At 37.4% G+C, this 19,718-nt stretch overlaps 1 protein-coding gene across 3 annotated transcripts in view; it reads right to left on the bottom strand.

The window, feature by feature from the left end:
• The window catches only part of LOC132380176 (cohesin subunit SA-1), a 274,712-nt gene that overhangs the window by 65,014 nt on the left and 189,980 nt on the right, over window positions 1–19,718 (bottom strand). For 2 of the 3 annotated variants that reach the window (XM_059948844.1, XM_059948854.1), the window contains exons 2-5: window positions 11,522–11,706; window positions 8,354–8,459; window positions 6,852–7,010; window positions 4,230–4,326 (exon numbers count right to left, since the gene is read on the bottom strand). In XM_059948844.1, the coding sequence (XP_059804827.1) occupies window positions 4,230–4,326; window positions 6,852–7,010; window positions 8,354–8,459; window positions 11,522–11,550 (391 nt within the window). In that variant the 5' untranslated portion in view covers window positions 11,551–11,706. Of the gene's footprint in view, window positions 1–4,229; window positions 4,327–4,838; window positions 4,950–6,851; window positions 7,011–8,353; window positions 8,460–11,521; window positions 11,707–19,718 lie in introns of those variants that run through there. The other variant, XM_059948864.1, reaches the window with a different exon arrangement.

Raw genomic sequence — 19,718 nt, 5'->3', positions numbered from 1 at the left:
AGCTTACACAAACCTTGTAGTGGGCAGGCTGCAAGCTGACATTTGGCTCCATTTTACCGATTATAGCTTCCACTGTTCGCAGACTCAAGCTACGAGGGGAAATGATGCATCAAAGCAAGTGTGGAGCGTGAGCATCAGCCGCCTGTCTTTTTGATCGCTGCTGCAGAGAGTGTTTCCCAGGCTTTTCTGCCTTTTGGATGTGAACTTGGACTACAAAAACTTTTCTCAGTCTTACAGTGTTCATATTCTGGTGTATTTTGCCTTTATTTTCTCCTTTTTTGTGTGGGGAGGGGGAATGTTCATTTTTTTATGTTGGGAAGAGGAACTTGGGGATCAATATACCTGACCGGTTTTGTTCGTTTTTTTATGCAGGAGGGATTTGGAGGTTGGGGGGGGGGGGGCAATGGGTCTGAAACATTTTTGTGTTTTTTTTTGCGGGAGGAGGGGTTTGGAGGTCGATCTGCCTGATCCGTTTTGCTCTGTTTTTGTGTGGGAGGAGGGGTTTGGGGGTCAATATGCCTAATCCGTTTTGCTCTGTTTTTGTGTGGGAGGAGGGATTTGGGGGTCAATATGCCTAATCCATTTTGCTCTGTTTTTGTGGAGGAGGAGGGATTTGGGGTTTTACAGTTCCATTTTTGTTCATTTTTTTTGGCAGGGAGGTGGGATTTGGGGGTTGACGATCATCCTCTCTTTTATTTTCTTTCTTGGTTTCATGGCTACCCAGAGAATTGGAGAATTTCAGAGTTGTATACTTCAATAATAAAATGAGTCTTTGAACTTCCTACAACATTCACTTTCCCCTTTTAAGTGTACAGGTTGCGTTAGTTACAGGTTCCCCCTGCTATCCAAAGGTAGAGCGTTCCTATGAAACCGCTTGTAAGCTGAAATGGCGTAAAGCAAAGAAGCAATTACCATTAATTTATATGGGAAAATTTTTTGAGTGTTCCCAGACCCAAAAAATTACCTACCAAATCAAACCAAATAACACACAAAACCTAAAATAACACTAACATATAATAAAAAGAGGAATGATATCATAAATATACAGCCTATATAAAGTAGTAATATTGTATGTATGGTGTAGTTTCACTTATCAAAATCGGGAGGACAGAGAGATGAAATCGATTTGGAGAAAAAAAAATCGGCACGTATACGCATGTGCACATACACGCTTATGCATCTACATGCATACGTACGTTCATGCGCACGCATGTACCTGCATGCACAAACAACTGCCCACACAAGGCTTCACGGTCATCGTAGTCTTTCTCAGGGTAAACACACATATAAAGCCAGCATCTTTTTTCGTAAAACTGAAAATCCTCTTTGGTTAGTGAAAACAGGTACTAATGTAGGTCTTTCGTAACAGCGAGCTGACGTAAAGCGAACATTCGAAAAACGGGGGCCACCTGTGTATATAATGGTATGTACCATGGAAACTAACTTTGCAGTTGGAGAGTTCAGTGAAAAGGCAGGTGAAATTCTAGTGCAGGTCTCCATAAATAAAGAGTAAGTGCTTGATGAAGACTTTAAGGTCAGTAAGTCCCACAACCAGTTGAGATTTATCCAGCTTTAACAGGAGGCAAGGAAAAAGCTGGTTGAGATTATTTTAAAAATCTTTGCTTAACACAAATGAGGTAACAAATGACTGGATCAAAACAAACGTGGTCCGCTTTTTTAAGAAAGTCCACATACAAAAGCCTGGTAACTACAGACTTCTGAGCCCAACATCAGTAGTACTTTTCAGTAGATACTGAAAAGTGTTCTAAGGGAGAGGATTAATGAACACCTGCAAAGAAAGGATAAACCACAAACAGCCAACATGGCTCTGTCAAGGGCAGTTCCTGTTTGAGCAACTTGACTTAGTTCTTTAATGTTTTAACAAAGTTTATGGATGAGAACAGGGCAGTTGATGTGATTGCAACACACACAATATGCTGGAGGAACTCAGCAGGCCAGGCAGCATCTATGGAAAAGAGTAAGCAGCCAACATTTTGGGCCAAGACCCTTCATCAGGATGAAGGGTTTTGGACCAAAACGTCAACTGTTTACTCTTTTCCATAGCGCTGTCTGGCCTGTTGATCTCTTCCAGCATTTTTCTCTGTGTTACTTTAGATTTCCAGCATCTGCAGAATTTCTAGTAGTTGATGTGATTGACATGGATTTAGACATGGTCCTGCATAGGAATCTGGAACAAAAGGCAAGGGCTCATGTGATCCTGGGCAAACTAATGAACTGGATCCAAAACTGGCTTGGCAATAAGAGACACAGGGTGACATTAGAGGATTGGTTTTGTGATTGATTTACTGTGATTGTGATGTTTCATAAGTATCAATGCCTTTGCTGTTTGTAAAATATATGAATGACTTGAATGCAGATGTAAGCAAACCCATGGATTACATAAAGGTGGGTGGAGTTACTAACCACATGTAAGGCCATCTTAGGCTACAAAGAGGTACCAACGTTTTGGTGAAACAAGTTGACAAAGAAAACTTCAGATGGACTTTAATTCAGACAAATATAAGATAATGCTTTTTAGAAACGTTGATGAGGCTGGAACTTACTTCACGAATAGTGGTGTCTTAGGGATTACCAAGGAACAGAAAGACCTCAAGATGCAAATCCACTGATATTTGAAAGTGGCAACTCGAATAGACAACATGGTTAGGAAGGTGTACAGGATGCTGGCCTTCATTAGTTAAGTTACTAAGTACAGAATTAGGGTGGTTACTTAATATATAAAACTTTGGTCAGAGCATAGCTGTAGTACTATGTGCATTTCTCATCATCATCATGCTACAGGATGGATGCAATGGCACTGAAGAGGATGCAGCTAAGTACACCAGGATGTTGCCCGGAATTGAGTTTGATAAAATACAGAGAAACTAGATAATTTCTCCATGAATGAGAAGGGGTTAAGTGGGGACATGTTGATGTATATAATATTTTGAGCATAAGTAGGATAAGCTGCAGGAAAATTTTCCCCCACAACCTAGGGGGAAAAATAGAAGGCACAGGTTCAGGGTAACAAGGAAGAGATTTAGAGGGGATATGAGAGGAGACTTACTTCACACACAGAATGGCAACTACACAGAATGCATGGCCTAGGAGGGTAGTTGAAGCCGGATCATTGGCACCATTTAAGTGTCTAAGTGAGCACATGAATAGCTTAGGCATAGAGGACTATGGACCAGATACTAAAAAACAGGATTAATACAGAAGAGTACACACTGGTAGCCACTGCATGCTTCTTTGATTCTAAATCCTGTATGTTGTTCAGTAGCTATTTCCATTGTTACGCCTGTGCCCCCCTCCTTTTTGAGAATCGCAAGATCGCTATTAAGTCAGGGCAGGAGACCCAGGAAATGAGAGAGAGATGTTTGGAATGTCCTGACCCCCAGCGATACAAAGCCACGGAACAGGTCATTGTCTCTTGGAGACGGAATTGTGTATTGCTTCGTGGAAGCCCTCAGGCAACGTGGGCTGGTTGGGGGATGGCATCATTCCACCCTGAGTGACATCTGAGACCCGGTGAGTGAGGATAAGAGGGTCTGGGGAACAGCCCCTCTAGACGCACCAGAAGAAACGCCAGAACTCCTGTAACAGCATAATAGCGAAAGCCGATGGAAAAACCCACGTGCGTCCTTTTCCATTTGCCTCGGAATTGGTGGGTCTTGCCACGGAAGAACAGCTTTAACTAACACAAAGGGGAAATCAGCCCCCACCGACTCTCGAAGGATTGACATCATAAAAGGAATGGGCAAGTTTAGACTCTCTCTCTTGACTCCAACCAAAGGCTGCAGCCTGCAGTTTGAATGAACTTGAGTGACTTTTATGTTTCCATCGAACAATACATTATCCCCTAGACAACGATAGAGCTATTTCTTATTGATTATTATTATACCCGTGCTTTTAGATTTAGTATTGACGATGTATAATATCTGTATGTTTGCATTGATATTATTTTTGTGTATTTCATCAATAAATACTGTTAAAAATAGTACCATCAGACTTCAACGGACCTCTCTATCTTTGCTGGTAAGTGACCCAGTTACGGGGTATGTAACACCATTAATTGTATTTCCCTTAAAAAGTGGATAGCTTTTGATATGAAGTATCAGTGTAAAAATGTTGCATAGTTTAATGAAAAACAATCAAAAAAAATCCTTGATGCAACTTATGTTTAACATACAACACTTTACTGAATACTTCAAGACTTTTAGATTTACCTTTACATCCTGAACACTGGATGAAAAAGTTGATTAAGTCCAAAAGTGCAATATCCCTGTCTTGCTTGTATGATTCAATCCAGTCATCAACCACAGACTATGGAAAAACAATGTTATTTTTAAATTAGTTAAATTGAATAAAGCTTACATCATGACTTCACAGCATTTAACACCCTATAATCAACTCATGACCACTCACTGGAAAACACCTCACATTACCATTCCCAGAGAAAAATTTATGTTCAATTTAGTCATCAACCAACTGCTTTCAGGGCAAGATAATTAATTTTTAGACTTTCCCCATCTCTCTGTTTGTAATCTTCTGAAACTAAGACTCAAACCTCATTGCCCAAGGATTTCAAAAATCAGATGTATTAAATTTAGTAGCAAAGCAAATAATGACCAATTTCTAAAATTCTGCAGCCCTGTCTAAAAGATAGTAAGCAAGGATGCAACTACAACTTTATTAATACAAATTTAGCACATTCATGATGCAAAATTGGAGAATCCACACAGTGGGGAAATACATTGGAGCAATTCAGTAAGTTACTACTACTTTGTTTCTTCTGGATCCTTGATACTAGCCATGGCCCAGAATGTATGACTCACCAATCAGCAGGGCTGCTCCACACTTGCTGAGATGATTTTCTTCTGCCTGCCCACCAGTCCCTCACCAGTGAAAATAAGGAGCCTCCCAGGCTCATGGCAGTGATGCAGACTCTGCAAAAAAATTTTCACTGCAGCTGGATTGCTAAGGGGTGGGAGGTCTCAGACAGATTGAGACTGGGTGGGTGTAGTGGAACAATTCTATCAACTTCTTCCAAATGAGATTGTAACACAAACTATCCAGCCATTGTTTAACTTATATTAAACCCTTAATAAAATAAATGTAGAAACTAGGTTTACTGGAGTTAAACATTTTAAATGTTTTTACATACTAACTGGATTTTAAAAACCAAAATTCTGACTGCATTTATCTAAGTAATTAAAAAAAAACAAATGTTCCTTAACTGGACTGCTTATAATGATCCAAGTAAAAATAGTGCAGTTTCACCAAACAAGAAAGGACACAGTTCCACTGAAAATGCATTGTGAAAACAATCCTTTTTTTCAGTACATTCTTTGACAGGAAAGCTTAGGATAATATATTTTGCAGTAACATACCACATAATTTACCTATTATATTTCGTCTCAGACTTTAAATTAAACGTACTGTTATATACTTCAACAAAACTTAAATTCTGTTGCATTCTTTCTATTGCAAATTAGCATAGGAGAATAAAGAATGGTTTTAAAGAGGTGCATAAAACCATGAAAGGCATAGATAGGGTGAATACGTACAGTCTTTTTCCCAGAGATAGGAATCAAGAACTGGAGCAAGTAGGTTTAAGGTGAGAGGAGAGAGATTTAACAGGAACCTCAGGGACAACTATTCACCCAGAGGGTGGTCCACATATGGAACAAGCTACAGAAAAAAATAGTTCAGGCAGGTACATTAGCATTTGGAAGACATTTGGACCAGTATGTGGATGGAGAAGGTTTAGGGATATGGACCAACCATGCTTTCTATACAACTCTATGATTCTATTTACAAACCTTCTCAGCACTATAAAACATTCCTTTTCTAAATGGCTGTCCAAGCAACAACATAAAATTTTAAAGAATCAGATACACATATCATGGAAAAAAAAAGGTTTTTTTAATTGACTTTTTCTCCCTTCCATTATTGGCGCTGTATCACAACAGGTTAAAATTTCATTAAAAACAAGTAAAATCAACTAAAATTTATCTGCTAATTGAAAATCAATTTCATTTAGTGCTGATATTTTATTTCATTGATCTAAAAATATATGACTTGAAGTTAAAATAAAATAGTTTGTGGTAATGTAGGTAGCATCCTAAACACACTGTTGATGTCTCACTTGCCTTTATATCAGTACAGGTTACTATATTTCCATTTTATTCAGTATCATCACTAATCAATACCAAAATTCATTTGAATATGTCAGAACACAGCAATTAAATGTTGTTGAAATGAGGTAAACTGGGCACTAAAGGCTTGCTTTATGTAAAAATACATATTAGATAGATTTCTATTTAATTCTGAGGGCATATGTTTTTTATTTGTTAATTGTCTTGTTTAGTATCATGTTGCTTTTGTCTTCAACAGTCTTTAGTTTCTAGGACCACCATCAAATTCAGCCACTATACATTCCCATATTGATTTAAAATAGCAAAAGGAGTTCAAGTACCAGGGCTTAACTTTTGTTCTTGGAAGAGTGAGGGAGTGTGTTTAACAGTGACAAAATCGATAATATACAAGAACAGCCATATGACTTCTGGAAATGACTTGCAAGTGGGAGAAAGCGCCAATTTCCAATAGGGTGACCAAATGTTCAGTAGATAACACACAATGTGGCTTTTACCATTTGGTCAAAGGTCAGTAAACTATGTCTGATACTGTAGCCCAATAACCAGTGAAGTCTACAAATTAAATACATTATACAAATTGTTTCCCAGCTCTTCTACAATTAGGAACTTTAGGAGTACACAGGACAGATTAAATTTTCCACGAACAGTAACATATTACAATAATTGCATGACACTCCAATTTTTATTTACCTGCATGGCACTCTTTCCCATTTTTACCACTTCAAATAGCGTGACTGGTTCAACTTCTCCATTTTGCTGATGGTGTCCATTAGCTCTTCCCTGATTTGCTCTACCACCTGTGCTAAGACGACTTTTTTCTCCTGGAGTACGTCTGGCTTTCTTAGCAGTCTAGGAAATAAAACAAGGTGCTTCTTTTAGTAAAAACATTAATTGGGGCACATTTAAAATACAATTTTACTGAGCATTATTATTCATATTTCACAAAATATATTCAAAGACAACTGGTACAATCATCTTATCTGTGGAATTCTCTGCTCAATGAAGCAGTGGAGGCTACCTTAGTAAATAGATTTAAGACAAGGTTGAATAGATTTTTGCATAGTAGGGTAATTAAGGGTTATGGGGAAAAGGCAGGTAGATGGAGATGAGTTCATGGCCAGATCAGCCATGATATTGAATGGCGGAGCAGGCCCGACGGGTCAGCTGCCTATTCCTGCTCCTATTTCTTATGTTGTTATGAAACAACAATTTATTAAAATTCTGGCAAATGGCCTTCACGATAATTTCATTTAATTAATCCAGACACTGAATTGAAAGCACGTGGATATAATATTAAAACAGTCAGACATAAACCAATTTTTACAGGTTTCCCAGCTAATTAAGCTTAAGTGACTGGCAGAATGCTTCAATAAATTAAATATTGCATTTACAGAGTTATACAGCACAGAAATAGTCTCTTTGGACTAACTGGTCCACATCAACCCATATGCTTCATTCAAGCTAGTCACATTTGCCAGTGCATGGCCCATAACCTCCTAAGACTTTCTAGTCTATGTACTTGTCCAAGTGACTTTTAAAAATTTTTAGTATGCCTGCTTCAACCATTTCCTCTGGAAGCTCATTCCACATACACACCAAACTTGGTGTTCATAAAAACCCTCATGTTCCTATAAAATCTTTCCTTAAACATATAGTCTCTAGTTCTTGATTCCTCAACTCCAGGGGAGAAAACTGAGTGCACTCGCCTACCTAATCCTCCCATGATCTATGTACCTCCACAAGATCATTTATCAGTCTCTGATGCTCTAGGAATAAAGTCCAACCTCTTCCAATAACTCAGTCCTTCAAGTCCTGGCAAAATCCTTATAACTTTTTCAATATTTCAGCTCCTTTGTCAGATACATACAACCTATTATACTGATACTGCAATGAACTAGGATGTTAAGGACAAATGAACTATCTGTTAAGTAGACGGAATAGGAAAAACAACTGCAATGTAAATACAAAGTGACGTTCAATGAATGAAGACAAATTTAGTGAAGTTTATCAAAAGTATGGTGCTTCATTTTCGTATGTAACTTGCTGTATCTTTATACAAAACTGCATGAAATTTGTATTCTAATATTCAGAATTTTTTACTTTGGTCTGGACTTGCTATTTACGCATAACACACATACGCATAACATGCTACTTTCAAGACTCAATAATTTCCAGATTTAAAAATTTCATACCGGTGGCCTGCCAGGGCCACGAGCTCTGCGTTTCCGTGCTTTCACTTCTGGGTCATCGAATTCACCAGTAACATCAGAATGAATGGTTGTTTCATTTGCTGACTCCCTGAAAAGATTAAAAAACAAATTTAAAGTCAAAATTACAAAATTATTGTTAAAATACAAAATGCTAAAATTATTGTTTAATTTCTTCCATAATCTCACAAACCACAAAGATCTAAATTATTAGCATCAGGGAATTTTTTTTCAGATAAAAACATGCTTTTTGGAATTAAGCACAGACTTATTATACAAAGCAGACATTTGAAACTGAAGAACTACAGCAAGCATATTGTCTCGTATCTTTTTATGTAGCGCCATACAAAATAAGGATGTGACTTGAAAATGCAAAACACAGTTGAACAATGACCAAAACATAGAAATTGCCACAATATTTTGAATTCTCAGATAAAAAATTATTGTAAAGATTATAAAAGGTCAAAAAACAGGAAATGTTAATTACTTATTTCCAGATTCATCCTATGCTGAACATAAGCAAAAATTGAATGAAAAAAGCCTGCTATTAAGGATTCCCCTAAAGAAGCCAATAAAAAGAAATAATGTTGAACATGAAGCAATAAAACAAGCATGACCAAATAATATCAATGCAAAAAATGGTTATAAGCTTCTTCTTTTCTTACTCTGGCATCAATACAGTTAGCCTACTTTCAACTTTTTTCAGGAATGAAATTGAAATTTTCAGAAAAAAATTGCCAGAATCAATTCACTGAATACATCAAAGCAAGATGATATACTCAAGTGAATTCCCTTGGTATGCATAAGCACAATATGCTCAATTTACAATTTCAAACATTATACTGATTATTCTCATCACTTGCTGAAGGAGCTATAAAAACCAATTTTCACGAAGTATTAAAAGAAAGAAGGGTCAGGAGAACTACTTCAGTTCCTCCTTTAATCAAAATGGGAGAAAGAAAAAGAGAACAATTAGTTCAATATGTTATTGAAAAATGTTAGGGGCTATAACAAAGGACATTACAGTGTGGCACTTAGAAAAGTTATTGGTAATCATTCAAGTTCAAAATGGTTTTGTTAAAAGTAAAATCATGTTTCACCGATATTGGAGTCCTATGAAGTCAGATTCAGATTCAGTTTATTGTCATTTATAAACCACAAATACAATGCAGTTAAAAAATGACACAACGTTCTCCGGAATGGTATCACGAAAAAGCACAAAACAGACCACATATGAAGAACCACATAACGTTTGGTAATCCCCAATCTAGAATCCGGAGAGGCTACTGCGTATTGATATCACGCTACCGTTTTAACACATTCCCCGGAAAGGAACTACAAACCCATCAGACAAACCTAAAGCTACAAGACCTACACAAAACCACATAGTTACATATTGTTATAGTTAACATATAGTTTCAACAGTGCAGACAATACCATAATTATATAATTATAACACATAGTTTCAACAGTGCAAAGCAATACACCGTAATCTGATAATGGTACGGTTTAAAAGAAATTCTCAAAGTCCCGACAGCCCATCATCTCACGCAGACAGCAGAAGGAAGAAAAACTCTTCCTGCCATGAACCTCCAGCGCCACAGCTTGCCGATACAGCACTTTGGGAGATCCGACCACAGCCAGCTCCGAGTCCGTCCGAAAACTTCGAGCTTCCGACCAGCCCTCCGACACCGAGCACCATCTCTACCGAGCGCTTCGACCCTGGCACCGGCCACCAAGCAAAATGCAAAGCCGAGGATTCGGGGCCTTCCTCCCAGAGATTTTTCCAATTGCACAGTAGCAGCGGCAGCGAAACAGGCATTTCAAAAGTTCCACCAGATGTTCCTCCGTGCTTCACACGTCCGTCTCCATCAAATCAGGATTGTACATGACCCCTACTTACAGATAACAGATATTAATTCCTGGAGTGGCTGCTGTGCGTTGTGTCCTGCCGCCATCTTATGGAAATCTTAGTGTGTGATAAGGTATACTTCTCAAAAGGAAGGCAATGGAATAACATGTTGATGTTTCTGAAAGATACTTGATAATGGTGTGCCATATCAACGTTTTTCACAGAACTTAAGAGCTTATTTTGTAAGAGGTAACATATTGCAATGGGTGAAAGACTGACCAATCGTCAGAAAGCAAAATCCACAAGCATCTTGTATAGCATTGGTGTCTTTTTTTTAAAAAAAGGAAAGTTGTTGTTAATACGATAAGACAAGATATGCTTGCATTTGCTGAAGTTTAGAAAAGTGAGAAGACACTTGACTAAAACACAAGACCCTGCTCAGGCTTGACAGGGTATATGTGGAATGGTCATTTCCTTTGGTTGTTAAATCAAGGACCAGGGTTCAGTGTTTTAAAATAAGCAATCTCCCATTCAACTTTTTTCCACTTTGAATGCTCTTCTTCAAAGGCCAGCGGAAAAGGGTTTTTGAACATCTTAAGGCAAAGGTAGATAAGATGCTTAATAATGGATGAAAAAATTTACCACCACCAAGCCAGAAAGTTTTAATGGTGCTGCAGACCATTCAACCAAATAGAACCAAATGATATTATTTTGTATGTAGCATTATCTTAGTAATTTTCTCAATACCTTCTGGGTTAGCACCAGGTGATCCAAATAAATAACACTGTAAATATCATACCCAGTATCTGAATATCAAAAAACCAAGACTTTGCACCCAACTTAAGTTAAATTGTACTTTGCATTTAGCATGCAATACAATATAACCGATTATGTATTATTTGTTTAAAAATGTGCAGAATAGAAAAAAATCAAAGTAAAACACATAAGAACAATTCTGTTTAAGAGTCAGATTTGTCAAAGTTAATACAAATGACCACAACTGCTAACTATATGTACCAGTATTAATTTTAAAAATGGAATATATCAACTTGTTTTTATAACTAAATTGTTGCAATATTTTGAATGATTATAAGATCTGAAATATTAAGTCTGTGACAAAAACCTTCAGGAAATTTTGGTAGCAACTTGTAAAAATTAAATTTATTAAGATTTGTTACAGAAATTATTCTAATTTGTAATATTTTCCCTCAACTTTCAGGGAACATTATTGACCACTTTTGTTTCCTGATCAGATAGCCTTACAATATCTGCTTCAAAATTCTGTACATCTATGTACTTACTGTAATACTGGTATTTCTGGAGTGATCATCTCTTCAACACCGTTGCTGTACACAAAGCTGGGCTGGAGTTCTGAATTTTTTTCCTCTTGTTTTTGTGCAATCTTTCAATTAACTGGATTATGTGGAAAGTATTTTCTCCGTTCTTTACTTGGTTGGTCTTTATAAAAGACATATTTGGGCAAAATCTAAAAACAAGTGAAGTGAGAGGTGTTAGAAAACCATACCTGAAAAGATTTTCCCTTTCACAATCTTCTAACAGTAATGACAGTTCTGTAACTTTTTAACTTCAGTCTACTCCTACATCTTGAAAGTTTCAGAGATGACCCACTACAGTTCTACTGTACCAATCCAAATTCATCAACAGATTATCACATAGCAACTCTTGCCTTATTACATTAAAATATTCCATTTGTCTAATCTATCCCTTCCCCAATACTATAAGCTAAATTAGCTTCTCTTTTTCTGAGGCACAGACACAGCATCTTCAGCCCAACTCATCCATACTGACCAAGATGCCCTATGTTGGTCCAATTTGCCCCCATTTGACCCATATTCCTCTAAAGCTTTTCTATCCGTGTACTTGTCCAAATGTCTTTTAGATGTTGTTGACATATCTGCCTCAACCAGTTCCCCTGACCTTTCATTCCATATACAGCCCACCTTTTTAGGTGAAAAAGCTGCCTCTCAGGTCCCTATTAATTCCTCTCTTCACTTATCTTTAATCTACCCCCTCTTCAACCCTGGGAAAAGGACTGTGTACATTCATCCTAAGCCCCTCATGATTGTCTCCACGTCTTTTAGGCCTCCTCTGTCTCCTATGCTCCAGGGAATATAGTCCTAGCCTCCTCAACCTCTCCCTATAACCCAATCCCTGAAATCCTGGCATCATCTATTTGTACTCTTTCTAAATTCACGACATTGTTCCTAACAAGGGAATCAAACCTAAATCCAGACCCACCAAATCTTGCACAACTCTAACATAACATTCAAACTTCAATACTCAATGCCCTCACTAATGAGGGTCATCCATTGCCCTGTTTACCTGTGACTCCATTTTCAGAGGACCAAACATTTATATTCTTAAGTCCCCCTCTGGTTGTCAGTTCTCCCCAGGGCCCTGTTTACTATAAAAGTCCTACCCTGATTTGACACACCAAAATGAAACATATCTCATTTATCTGAATAAAATGCAATCTACCATTCCTCGTCCCACTTACTCAGATGATTAAGATCCCCTGCAATATTGGCAACCTTCTTTACTGTCTACAACACCACCTATTTTTGTATTATCAGCAATTACTAATTCAGACATTCTCAAATTGTCGATTTCAAGGACAAACTGACACATAGCACACCACTTGTCACATGCCACCAGACTGAAACATTAACGTTCATGCATCAGCTATTGCTTTATACCATCAAGTCCATCCTGTATCTAGTTAGCTAACTCTCCCTTGATCCCGTGTAACCTTCCTGAGTCACCAAGTGAAACCTTAAAGACTTTACTTGATTATGTTTTCTTGTCTTCCATCAGTGACCTTTTAGATTACTTCAGATTCATGAGACATCATCTTCCACACACAAAGCTATACAGTCCATCCCTAATCAACCATGTGCATGCCTTATCCCTCAAGACCCTTTCCAATAACTTACCTACTGATCTATGGTTCCCTGACAATTTGCCAGTCCAGTATTAGTGAAGTCCCAAGCATGCAAATTATTAAAGTTGTAATAAAGACTACAGTTTTATTAAAAGATTTTTAAAAGTTTAGTAATTTTGTAATCTTTGTAATTTTCTAAAAATCTAATAAATAAATAAATAAAAGATTAGTGAAATGCACTTTTTTTGCATTAATGATCAATACAGTCCAAGGATTATACTGGAGGCAAACAGCAAATGTTGCACATTTCTGCTGCCAACATAGCATGCCTGCAACTGACTAACCCTAACTATACATCTTTGGGATATGGGAGGAAACCCACATAGTCACGGGGAGAACTCCTTACAAACAGCAGTGGGAATCAAACCCTAAGTGATGATCGTTGGTGTTGTAAAGAAACTGTGCTAACCACTATGTTACTGTGCCATCTTAGAAAAATTAACATCTATTTGTAATGTGTGGTGATATTAAAAGTTGAAATTGACAAAGAATCAAATACAATTAACAAAAAAGTAGACAGATTCCCCTTAACTGAGAGTCCTTGTATGCTTACATTTCATTACACAGATCAATTTATTTTGTAAGATTATCCTCTTTTAACCATAAAATTTTCATCCAAGTTTCTTTTATACTTTATCCACCGTATGCCGACTTTTGCATAGTTAAAGTAATCACAGGGGAAAAGAGACACCCACAGGAATAATTCTGTACTGCACACTGTAATATTTGTCTTTACTTCTTTGATTTTGAACAATGTTTCCCTTTGTATGACCACAAAGTACAGAATTAAATTTCCTTGTAAAACAGACATAATGTAATATGGCCTTAGCTTTACAACTGGAGATTAGATTAAGATTAATTGACAATTATTTTCCAATTTATCAAAAGAAAAACTTTTTACATGACAAGTTCTATCCACAAATACCATATGGAACATACTTCAATAAAGTAAAGCATTTAACATGTGTGGATTTGGGAGAAGTAGCAAACTGATCGTGCAGTATGATATTTTCTTTCTTGATCTGACTTCAATTTTTTTTATCTCCACCAGGGGCAGTATTATCCACAATCTTAAAATGATAAAAACATTAACCCCATCAATTACTTCTTTCAAAAATAATGCTCAAACACCAGTTATTCAAAATGAAACAAAACATTAATAATATGAATTATTTACTTTTCTTAATTAGGGTACCATTACAATTAAAAGTTTTGGTAACTTGAGAAAATTAACACAAAAATAAATTCAATTCTGTTCAACGATCAGGTATTAACGAACCCATCACAGCCACTGCAATTTTAATAATTTACAACACATTTACTTAAACATTCAACATCCATAAAACTCCACAGCCTTACTAAAAAGTACATAAACTAACTTTTTTGCCTGCCACTAGATGGCTGCATTGCAGGTAAGCTAGTGTAAGGTTAGCTGGGATCTAACAGCTGTGATGAACTCAAACGTTGCAAAATCACAGCCCGCAGCCTCTAATTCCTGTAACTTACACTGGTATGCATATTGTTTCTCAGACACAGTGTGCAGCATGTTACCAGCAGAGGGTTCTGCTGGATAATATGAACAATCTCACTCACAGATCATCAAGATTCAAGTCAGAGCTGCAATAGGCATCAGAACTCAACAAAAGGAAATGTGTTTATTCAGAATCTTCGAAGTCAGCATTTCTTAGATTATATCTTTTGACATGCTCTCCTGGTAGATTGGCTTGAATCTAATTTAGAAATTTGGCAGATGACATTTTGCATTGGTCCACTTTCCTGAAATGTTTTTTCAGGCTTCTGAATGGTTTGGCATTTTTGCATGTTCCCCGGACAACAGAAATTCTCAGCTAATTGTTGAACTGACAAGCTTGACAACACAGTTGTAAACTGCAGTCATTCATGCCACAACAAGAAAAACAGCAGTATTACCCAACCCCCAACCTGTGAGCAATATCGTCAGAGAATTGAGAAAGTCGATGTAGTATGACGATCTTTATTACTAAATCAATGAAAATTTTCCAGCGTATTTTAAATAAAAACAATTTTTTTGAAAACTTTCAAATACAAAGTAACAGATTATCTATACTTGGCTGGAGATTTGTACTAAATACAGTAAATACATCTAAAACTGCCGACTTTACTTTACTACAGTTTATTGACTGAAGAAGCATGTGGGAGCCCACATTTGTTAACTGATTCATGCTGTCATTTACTATGCACAAAAGCTGAAAACTTGTTACAGAAACATAGCTTTCCTGACAGAACTGTACATTTATCGACTGGGCGTTTGCCAGCTTAGATCTAACACATGTTTAATCATTTCGATGGAGTGCAATGGTGAGGAGGGAGATATGCATGTTGTATTTTTGAAGTTAATTCAGTATCCAGAGGCCATTCGAAATTATGGAGTTATGGAAGCAGCTCAGCACATCACAAAAACCAGCCTCCTCTTCATGGACTCTGCAATGTAAAACAGCTAACTTAACCAATGATCCCACCCACCCTGGATATTCTCACTTCTACCCCTCACACTGAGCAGTAGATACATACCACCAGGCTCAAGGAAAATTTCTAACCCACTATTACAAAACTACTAAAAAGTCCCCTAGTACTACAAAATAGAAACTTGACCTCACTGTCTACCTTGTCATTGCCTTGAATGTTATTGCCTGTCTGACTATATTGTTATTATTTTCCCTCAATATTTTGATATGACAGAATGACTGTATGGACGACACAGTTTTCCCTGTACCTGACAATAAGCCAATTTATTCTAATTTAAGTTTTGCATTTAGCCATTTGATTGAATTGTTGTTTATTTATTTATTGGTTGAATGATTTAGAAATACAGCACAGAACAAGCCTGTCAGGCCCAATGAGCAACACTTCCAGCAATCCAGTTAATTAATCCTAGCCTCATCACAGGACAACTTACAATGACCGATTAACCTAACTAAGACATCTTTGGACTGTGGGTAGAAACTGGAGCACCTGGAGAAAATACACACAGTCATGGGAAGAATATACAAAGTCATTATAGACAGCAGTGGAAATAAACTTTGAATTCTGACATCCTGGGCTATAATAGTGTTGTTTAACTGCTACTCTACCATGGTGCCCCAATTTAAGATAATTGACTGTTAAGTTTTTGAAAGTTTGTGAATATTGGATAACCACAGAAGAGCTTGACAGCTATTCAGTCTGAGGATAAAATTTCACTTGCTGTCAAAGTATTCCTGATTGCCAAGCTCCTGGCTCCTCTGCGACTCCATCATGTTGAGACCAGCTTCTTTGATAAAGTTTACACGAGTGGATCTGTTCAAAGTCACAGCTGGTTTAGTGTGTACATAAGCAGTAAACCTCATCCCTACTGAGGAAATTTTAAGCTATTACTTCAATCTTTCCTAATTGCTGCTCCTTTGATGCTGAACACAAATAGTAGTAATAGCACATTTTTCTACATTGCAAGTACAATATTACTGCATATAGCATTTGTAGTTAACGGAAGTTAAGAGATTGTGGAGCCATGAAATTTATCACCAGTTGCAACCATTGACATTTGCAGCTCACTGTTGGTATCAGTGACCTTTCTTACAAGTGTTATTCTTCTCTAAGTCTAAAGCAGCAGCTTGACCTAAGCAGTGTGGCTGTGGTTTCATATTTTTCCACTTTTTCCACAATGGATTGCACTAAGCACTGAGGGATGTTCAGTATCTTTGAGATGGTCAGGAACACACCACCAGATTTGTGCTTCTCTATCATCATTTCACTGATTTGTCTTAAATGTTCTTTTGGGTTAGAGTTAGGTAATCTCTGTTGAAAATCTATCATACAAACCCCATTTCCAGAAAAGTTGGAATATTTTCCAAAATGCAATAAAAACAAAAATCTGTGATATGTTAATTCACGTGAACCTTTATTTAACTGACAAAAATACAAAAAGATTTTCAATAGTTTTACTGACCAACTTAATTGTATTTTGTAAATATACACAAATTTAGAATTTCATGGCTGCAACACACACAACAAAAGTTGGGACAGAGTTAAAATAAGATTGAAAAGTGCACAGAATATTCAAGTAACACCGGTTTGGAAGACTCCACATTAAGCAGGTTAATTGGTAGCAGGTGACGTATTGTGATTGGGTATAAAAGCAGCATCCATCAAAAGCTCAGTCTTTGCAAGCAAAAATGGGTCGTGGCTCACCACTTCGTGCCAAAATTCGTGAGAGAATTGTTAGTCAGCTCAGAAGGAACATTTCCCAACGCAAGATTGCAGAGAATTTCGGTCTTTCAACATCTACAGTACATAATATTGTGAAAAGATTCAGAGAATTCAGAGACATCTCAGTGCGTAAAGGGTAAGGTCGGAAACCACTGTTGAATGCACGTGATCTTCGAGCCCTCAGGCGGCACTGCCTAAGAAACCGTCATGCTACTGTGACAACTATAGCCACCTGGGCTCGGGAGTACTTCAGAAAACCATTGTCACTTAACACAGTCTGTCGCTGCATCCAGAAATGCAACTTGAAACTGTATTACGCAAGGAGGAAGCCATACATCAACTCTATGCAAAAACGCTGGCGAGTTCTCTGGGCCCAAGCTCTTCTCAGATGGACCGAAAGACTGTGGCACTATGTGCTGTGGTCAGATGTGTCCACATTTCAGCTAGTTTTCGGAAAAAACAGGCGTCAAGTTCTCTGTGCCAAAGATGAAAATGACATTCCTGATTTTTATCAGTGAAAGGTGCAAAAGCCAGCATCTGTGATGGTATGGGGGTGCATCATTGCCCACGGCATGGGTGAGTTGCATGTATGTGAAGGTACCATTGACTATGAGGCATATATTACGATTTTAGAGAGACGTAAGTTGCCATCAAGGCGACGTCTCTTCCCGTCCATGCTTATTTCAGCAGGACAATGCCAGACCACATTCTGCACGGGCTACAACAGTGTGGCTTTGTAGACATAGAGTGCGTGTGCTTGACTGGCCTGCTGCCAGTCCAGATCTATCTCCTATTGAAAATGTATGGTGCATCATGAAGAGGAGAATCAGACAACTGAGACCATGGACTGTTGAGCAGCTGAAGTCTTATATCAAGCAAGAATGGACAAAATTTCCAATTGCAAATCTACTACAATTAGTATCCTCAGTTCCAAAACGATTAAAAAGTGTTATTAAAAGGAAAGGTGATGTAACACAATGGTAAACATGCCTCTGTCCCAACTTTTGTTGAGTGTGTTGCAGCCATCAAATTCTAAATCTGTGTATATTTACAAAATACAATTAAGTTGGTCAGTAAAACTATTGAAAATCTTTTCTTTGTACTTTTGTCAGTTAAATAAAGGTTCACGTGAATTAACATATCATAGATTTTTGTTTTTATTGCATTTTGGAAAATATCCCAACTTTTCTGGAAATGGGGTTTGTACATTTTAGACCATACAGAAGAGAGAGGGGTTACTTATTCTTAGGATTTCATTGAAGGCAGGTGATCTCTAATCAACAACAAATTGGGTGATTTAGTAAGGCAATGTACAGTATTGTTCCTGAGGAAAGTTAGTTTAGTAATTACAAAGGGGATGACTATTTTTTCAGCCTCACAATTTTGTGTTTTTAATTCTTAGTAAATTGTTGACAGGTTCTGGAATTTTTCTTTTGATTTGACATGATCCGCAGTGTTTTATAGATTAGTTCAAAAAATTCTGACTTCAATATACTTTTAACTTAGAAAATGAAACAGTAAAATGTGAAACTAGTTGTGGGGACTGAATACCTTTTCAAGGCACTGTAAGATTAAGAAAGGGTTACAAAGAAACTTCCTTAATTTTCAATTAAAAAAGACAAAGAAATTTTTCTATCAAACTCTTGATTATGGAAAACTCCTATAAATTTAATGACTACTATCAATAAAACTAACTGCAACTTGGAAATCTCAAAGTCAACTTCACAGAAGCTGCAGATCTACAAGACAGTACAACAGATGCTTGACCCTGGTTTGAACATCCCAGATTATAAAACCATAAGAAAAAGAAGCAGAATTAGGCCATTCAGCCCATCGAATCTGCTCTGCCATTCCATCATAGCCGATCCCAGATCCCAATCAATCCCATACATATGCCTTTTTACCTTATCCTTGATGCCCCGATTGATCAGCAAATTATCAACTTCCATCTTAAATATATCCATGGACTTGGCCTCCACCACAGTCTGTGGCAGAGCATTCCAAAGATTCACTACGCTCCGGCTAAAAAAAATCCTTACCTCTGTTCTAAAAGGTCACCCCTCAGTTCCACAGCCTTGTAACTGTCAACTCATTGGAAACACCTGTGTACTTCAACCTCAGAGATGACTAAGATATAAGGTGCTTCAGCGGCTCTCCTTGGGGGCTCAGTGTTGGCAACATCGAACTGAACATAAAAAGATTTAGCTCACCAGGGAGAGAGGCAGTGGTGCTGGCAGCACCATTCCGCTTAGCTTTGAAGTCTGCGATGGTGTGCAGACCTTGACAAAGCTGTGTGTGTTGTTGGTGGAGAG

Source organism: Hypanus sabinus, chromosome 2, assembly GCF_030144855.1.
Source record: "Hypanus sabinus isolate sHypSab1 chromosome 2, sHypSab1.hap1, whole genome shotgun sequence".
Lineage (NCBI taxonomy): Eukaryota > Metazoa > Chordata > Chondrichthyes > Myliobatiformes > Dasyatidae > Hypanus > Hypanus sabinus.
Note: the sequence above shows the minus strand (reverse complement) of the source record. Positions and strands in the feature narration are given on the sequence as shown.